Below are 7,500 nucleotides of genomic sequence, written 5' to 3'. Positions count from 1 at the left end.
AATACATTAAGACGGTCGCAATATTCGAAGTTCGGCTTTTTGTGCGCGTCGGGTTAGCGTTTGTGTGAAAACTTGTAATACGTGCGCTACTTGACTCACACAAAAAGCTTTTTTTAGCAAATATTAGGAGTAATAAATCTCGCTCCTCTTATAATCTAGCACTGAATCAATTGTTACAGTCTTGTACAAACACATCTGACCACTAGGTGACACTATGTTTCCTGGGAGTGCGGTTTTGTAAACAGGGTACAGTATAATTATGCAAAGATAATAGTAGTTTGTTATGACATTTACATCTATGATGCTGTAGCCAGAATGATAAACATTTTAAAGGGACAGGGAATTCTTATAGGCAGATTATATTTAGCATAAATAGCTTTAAACCATTTAAACTCGTCAAGTTTTCTTTAGGACCCAGTAGTCCCAAAATGGTGTTTTTGTTATGCTTTCTTTTCAGAAACAAGCAAATCATAGCAACCATTGGAGACAGTACGAGTCTTCAGGGGTCTTAAACCAAAAAGATCAGGTATATTAAAGTGCAGCAATTCATCACGTAAATGAGCTAAATATTTGCAAACTGATATTGAAGCTTGAAAGAAATGCGTGTTTGTGCACAATTGAGCAGGACGAGTCAGTTGCTTACTATCGGAAAAGCAGACCACTGGTTGGCAGGGACAAACCACAATTAGGATTTTTTTTAAACCCAAGAAAACTATTTTTTTTGCTATTTTACATTTATGACCAATACATGTCAAATATATTTCTTCAGAAAAAAAAATGTTTTTGCATAACTGGCTAATGACTAGGGGGGATTAGCGTAGAATTATCCATTTTATTAAAACAAATCTGTAAAATACCTATTTTAGATGCAACAAAGAAAAATAAAATATTTGAATATCCGTGTAATACGCAAATTTGTTCTAGACAATGATTGTGCTACATATTATTATTACTATAATTATTTGTAGCACTGGGTACAAAGTTAGGTGTATACAGTGACAAAGATTTGTGGTAAGAAATACATAAACGACTAAACAAAACTAGTAAAGGAGGGGGAGGGCTTGCATAATAATGTTGCAAACAATAAAATAATATAATAAAGTTTGTATTTGCCTTTTTTATAAATGTGTCTACTACTTGTGTTTGTGTACTCCCAGTTCCAGAGCAAACCATTCATAAATCTAAACTCACTTGAAAAAAAAAGCTTTGAAAGGAGTGTCTGGAGCCAATGGGTACCACAAGCTGGAAAACATGCAGGCTGCTCTATACCCTGACTAGCAGTAAGACCTTTCAAGGGTCTGTTTGTTTGGTGGTCTAAAAAAGTATAGAGTTCATTTCTCAGAAGGGCAGCTTGCAGAATTACTGTGACACATACTAGGCAAGAAGCCAGAGCTGGCCCGATTACAGACATTGTCTTTCCCCTCATTAAAGTGTCAGGACGTAATTCTTGGAAAATTTGGTTGAGCTGGCAGCTCTTTCATTGGGTTTCATTGAGCTGCAGTATGCCAGAGTCACATGAGTTCAGGACCTGCAGCCAACAATACACTGGGATTTCTGAGCTGTAAGAATCAGTCAGACTGAAAAAATCTGTGTTTGAAGTTGTTTCCAAATCAGTACAGGTGTGATAAGTAGCTCAGTGCTGGAGACTACATATGTTAATGATTGCCATCTTTGGAATTTCTAGACATGGTCATTTTTAAGATAAATTTGTATATTAAGTGAACTTTTTAATACTTTTGTATTTTAAGCATTGACATGACATTTCAAACTAATGTTTTTGTTTCTTTCTCCTTTTGTTTTTTAGCCACAAAAAGAGGAACACAAAAAGCCAGTTCAGGTAAGTTCTACTTTCCATACATTTCCCTTCAGGGATTGAAAGGGACATTCATTAGAGCATTTTACTACTGCACAGATGCTTGTTTCTAATTATGGGCTCCACGTGCTAAGCAGTGTAAGCTGTTTTTGAGCACTTGCGGGGCAGGCTCGCACATGTGAGCTGGCTTCCCGCAATGTAAGAAGCAGTGGTATATATACAAAGATGTGCAGACAGGTTCTCAAGTTGAGAGCCTTGTCTGAATGGCCGATAGTACATGGCGCCCTAACAAAGCATATTCCTAATTAAGAGCAGGGCACAGTAAGTATGTGGTAGCTATGCACTTACACCTTTCCTGATTGATTCACTGACCATGCTCAATAGTGGAGATTCACTGAAGCTCCTTGTTTTATAACCCTTGCAAACTAGCTATATAGACATTAACCACTTTGAAATTATAATATAAAGGGCCAGATTACAAGTGGCAAGCTATTTACCGATTTCGCTCAAGCTCAAACACCGTCAGAAGTAAATTTTTATTGCACAGGTTAGCACACGTATTACAAGTTGAAAGTAAAATGTTTGCATGCAAGGGAAAGTCGACGTGTGCTAACATCAGGACTTAGGATACCGTGACGGTGTTAACTACTTCACCCAATAGACATCCATGGAGAAAACTGGAAGAAAACCTAACACTTATCACTTGCACACTAATCCGACAGGAGTTAAACCTACAGTATTAACCGGAAGGTAGTTATGAATATTTTACATGCCGATGCTCTTCAAATAGAAGAAAATGTTATATTTATCTTTAAATAGATATATATAATGCATTTAGCATTTTTGGAAAAGCTCTCTCTTCTCTCTCTCTCCTCTCTCCTCTCTCTCTCTTCTCTCTCTTATACAGTCATTGCCAGAAATATTGGCACCCCTGCATTTCTGTCAGATAATGCACCACTTCACCCAGAAAATTGTTGCAATTACAAATGTTTTAGAATTCTCATGTTTATTTCTTTTGTTTGTATTGGTATGACACAAAAAAGTGGAGAAAAGAAAGCCAAATCTGACATTCCACACAAAACTCCAAAAATGGACTCTCCACAGGTGCTCTATGGGATTGAGATTTGGACTCATTGCTGGCCAGTTCAGTACTCTCCAGCTCTTTGTCTTAAACCATGTCTTTTTGACATGTGCTTTGGGTCATTGTCCTGCTTGTAAGACCCATGACCTCTGACGGAGACCCAACTTTCTGACACTGGGTCCTACATTGCACAACATAATTCTTTGGTAGTCTTCAGATTTCATAATGCCATGCACACAGTCAAGACATCCAGAGCCTGAAGCAGCAAACCAACCCCAAAACATCAGTGAACCTCCACCATGTTTGACTGTAGGGACTATATTATTTTCTTTAAAAGCCTCATTTCCTTTTCTGAAAACAGTAGAATGATGGGCTTTACCAAAAAGTTGTAATTTTGTTTTGTGTGTCCACAGCACATTCTCCCAAAAGGATTTTGGCTTCCTCAGGTAAGTTTTGGCAAACTCTTATCTGGCTTTTTTATGTTTTTGTGTCAGCAGTGGGGTCCTCCTGGGTCTCCTACCAGAGCATCCCTTTCCATTCAGATGGCGACATATAGTGTGGGCTGACACATTTGTACCCTGTGCCTGAAGGTCAGCTTGAATTTGTCTGGAAGTTGATCGCGGTTCTTTATCCACCATTCGAACAATCCTTCGTTGCAATCTTTGATCAATTTTTCTCTTTCGTCCACGTCCAGAGAGATTAGCTACAGTGACATGGGCTGTAAACTTCTTGACAATGTTGCACACAGTGGACACAAGAAAATTAATATCTCTGGAGATGGACTTGTAGTCTTGAGATTGTCCATGCTTTTCCACAATTTTTGTTCTCAAGTCCTCAGACAATTATTTGCTGCTCTTTCTCTTCTCCATGCTCAGTGTGGCACACAGAGACACACAACAGAAAGGTTAAGTACATTTTCATCATTTTAACTGTTTGCCGGTGTGATTTCTATATTGTCAGCACCTGTTAAATGATACAGGTGAGTTCAATTACAAATTACAGGAACATTACATACTTGGAATGCAATTATTTCTTACACTTTTGAGAAGGTGCCAATAATTTTGTCCAGTCCATTTTTGGAGTTTTGCGTCTTTTTTTATTTTCTCCACTTTTTTGTGTCATACCAATACAAACAAACAAAATAAACATGAGAATGCCTAAACATTTGTAATTGCAACAATTTTCTGGGCGAAGTGGTACATTATCTGACAGAAATGCAGGGGTGCCAATATTTTTGGCCATGACTGTATATATATAAATAAATATAAGTATATACAGATAAATATTGTATTTGCAGTACATACACACTAAAACACATTATTAAATATTTATATTTAATAAACATGTTTTTTCTTATTTTCAGGTATCTAAGTGGAAAGGGCTCCAAAGTATATACAGTATACATAAGTATATATGTGTATACATGTGTATATATATGTTGTATTTATATGTGTATATATATATATATATATTTATGTGTGTATATAAATAAACATAAATACACATATATACATGTGTGAATATGTGTATACATGTCGGCATTTATCGATGTGCTGCAGACATGATCCGGATCATGTCCGCTGCACTTTGATAAATCGGCCCCAAAGGCTCAAAGAAATGAGGTATAAGAAAAAAAAAGGGCAGGCAATGGGCTTTAACACTGAGAAACATACATATACATATCTAAAGATGTATATGTGTATATATATGTGTGTGTGTGTATATATATATACTGTATATATGTTGTCTATATTTATGTGTACATGTGTATTTATATATTTACAAACATATACACATATGTATACATATAAAGACATATATAGAAATGAATTAGAGCACTTTGCAGTTAAGTAGAAAATTAGAAGATTAAAGTGTTATACTGTGTATTTACTGTAAATATTTCACATTTAAATGTTCTGCACATAGCAGTATATGTTCTTTGTATTTCTAAATAGATATGCCGATATATATCTGTATATATCTATACCTATATATAATCATGTATATATAGGTATAGATAAATATTGTACCAAAATATTATCATATATATGCTAAAATATGTATTTATGAATAAATAAAACATATTCTGTTATTTGCAGAACATTGGAATGTGACATTTTCATATTTTCATGTTGGGATAGCACAAAGGAGAATATGCGATCGGGTTTGCGCGAGAGTGGGTTGCTAGGTTTTTGCCCATTTTTTTTCTCTATCAACTTCTATGAGGGAATACGTGAACGCGCACTCGATATTCTAACTTTGTCTTTTTGTGTTTTTCGGGTTAGTGCAAGAGGGAAAACAGTTTACTTTCAACTCTTAATATGAGCGCAACCCAACAAGCACAAAAGCTTACTTCTAGCGAATGGAAGCGTTAATGTGCGTCCCGCTCATAATCTGGCTCATTGTTGCCAATAAGCTTTGTGCAGTAATGTTACACTATAATGAATTAAAGAATTGTGTTATTTTATTAGGCTTGTTAACACCCAATGTATTATTGCGAGTCATGTCTTATATATAAAATTGTCTATAAAGCAAATACTTCACTCAAAATGTGTAAACATATTCACACACAAAACCCACTAAATATTAATCCTTGGAATTTGAAGATTTGCTGTGAGTGGGGAATAATCATGAAAACAAGGAAGTGTGGTGCATTTACAAATCTTTACAAAAACAATGAAGGTATTTCTAGCAAACTGCAATATAGAGATATTTATTAGTGAACTGCTAGCAATGCAAGCTAATATTTAAAAACAATCAAGAAAATACCATTTATGATATGGATATTTTAAAAAATACAATAATTACCACAGTTTTAATTACTGGGAAACCTAAAAAAAGAACGAAAAACATGCAGCACAATACTTAAAGGGACACAGTAACCAAAAATTTTCTTTCGTGATTCAGATTGAGCATGAAACTTTAAGCAATTTTCTAATTGTCTTCATTCTCTTGGTATCTTTATTTGAAATGCAAGAATGTAAGTTTAGATGCCGGCCCATTTTTGGTGAACAACCTGGGTTGTCCTTGCTGATTGGTGGATAAATTCATCCACCAATTAAAAAAAGTGCTGTCCAGAGTACTGCAGCCAAAAAAGCTTAGATGCCTTTCTTTTTCAAATAAAGATAGCAAGAGAACGAAGTAAAATTGATAATAGGAGTAAATTAGAAAGTTGCTTAAAATTGCATGCTCTTTCTGTATTACAAAAGAAAAAATTTGGGTTCAGTGTCCATTTAAGAACTAGAAGCTGTGCATATATTATGTAATATTACAGTTTAAAAGGAGGGAATTTTAAAGGGACATTTAAACTCAAAAAGTGTTTACTTTATTAAATTTTAAATAAAAAAAACACATTTGCAATATGAATTCATTATGTATTCTTCAGTCTTCTGGTGTAAAGTATGCCTGAAAATTGTGCTTATTCTACTCCCCTAACCCAGAGAGACTGACGTGTCTCCATCATACTTAAATATTGTGAAATTACTGACCCTGCAAAGTTTTACACTGTTTGCTGAACTCAGAGTACAAGCTTGTTTACATCTGCAACCAAATAGCCACAGCAGAAGCATTATCTCCACCATGATTTTCAAGGGGTGCACCCCTGGATTGCTGTTGCTGAGCAAAACCTTGTACATTTTGCTAACAAAATGTTATATGATTTTAATCCATAATTAATTGCTGATATATATTAAAGGGACATTCGTTCTCTTGCTATCTTTATTTAAAAAACACATTTGCAATATGAATTCATTATGTATTCTTCAGTCTTCTGGTGTAAAGTATGCCTGAAAATTGTGCTTATTCTACTCCCCTAACCCAGAGAGACTGACGTGTCTCCATCATACTTAAATATTGTGAAATTACTGACCCTGCAAAGTTTTACACTGTTTGCTGAACTCAGAGTACAAGCTTGTTTACATCTGCAACCAAATAGCCACAGCAGAAGCATTATCTCCACCATGATTTTCAAGGGGTGCACCCCTGGATTGCTGTTGCTGAGCAAAACCTTGTACATTTTGCTAACAAAATGTTATATGATTTTAATCCATAATTAATTGCTGATATATATGAAAGGGACATTCATTCTCTTGCTATCTTTATTTGAAAAAGAAGGCATCTAAGCTTTTTATTTTTGGTTCATAACTCCGGACAGCATTTTTTTTATTGGTGGATGAATTTATTCACCAATCAGCAAGGACAACCAAGTTTGTTCACCAAAAATGGGCCGGCATCTAAACTTACATTCTGGCATTTCAAATAAAGATACCAAGAGAATAAAGAAAATTTGATAATAGGAGTAAATTAGAAAGTTGCTTAAAATGTCATGCTCTATCTGAATCACAAAAGAAAAAATGTGGGTTCAGTGTCCATTTAAGCTTTTTTTTTTTTTTTTTAAATGGCACTAATATCCATTTATTCACAATCGGCTAGATTACGAGTTTTGCGGTACAGCTATACCACTGAAAAATTGGCCATTGCGCAAGGAATGGCCTGGAACGCATACGAGTTGCGGCGGTATATTTGTAAGGCAAGCATTTTAGCCTGTAACGCAACGTCCATTCTGCACTCAAAAAAATTTGGGATTTCCATAGCGCCGGTACTACAG

The 7,500-nt window shown here is 35.2% G+C and overlaps 1 protein-coding gene across 1 annotated transcript in view; it reads left to right on the top strand.

Annotated features, from left to right (window-relative positions):
• The window catches only part of HMGA2 (high mobility group AT-hook 2), a 240,624-nt gene that overhangs the window by 165,014 nt on the left and 68,110 nt on the right, over window positions 1-7,500 (top strand). Inside the window, exon 4 of the mRNA XM_053716843.1 lies at window positions 1,805-1,837. Within this exon, the coding sequence (XP_053572818.1) occupies window positions 1,805-1,837 (33 nt within the window). The remainder of the gene's footprint in view (window positions 1-1,804; window positions 1,838-7,500) is intronic.

This window comes from Bombina bombina, chromosome 6 (assembly GCF_027579735.1).
Source record: "Bombina bombina isolate aBomBom1 chromosome 6, aBomBom1.pri, whole genome shotgun sequence".
NCBI lineage: Eukaryota > Metazoa > Chordata > Amphibia > Anura > Bombinatoridae > Bombina > Bombina bombina.
This window is presented reverse-complemented; position numbering and strand designations above follow the sequence as displayed.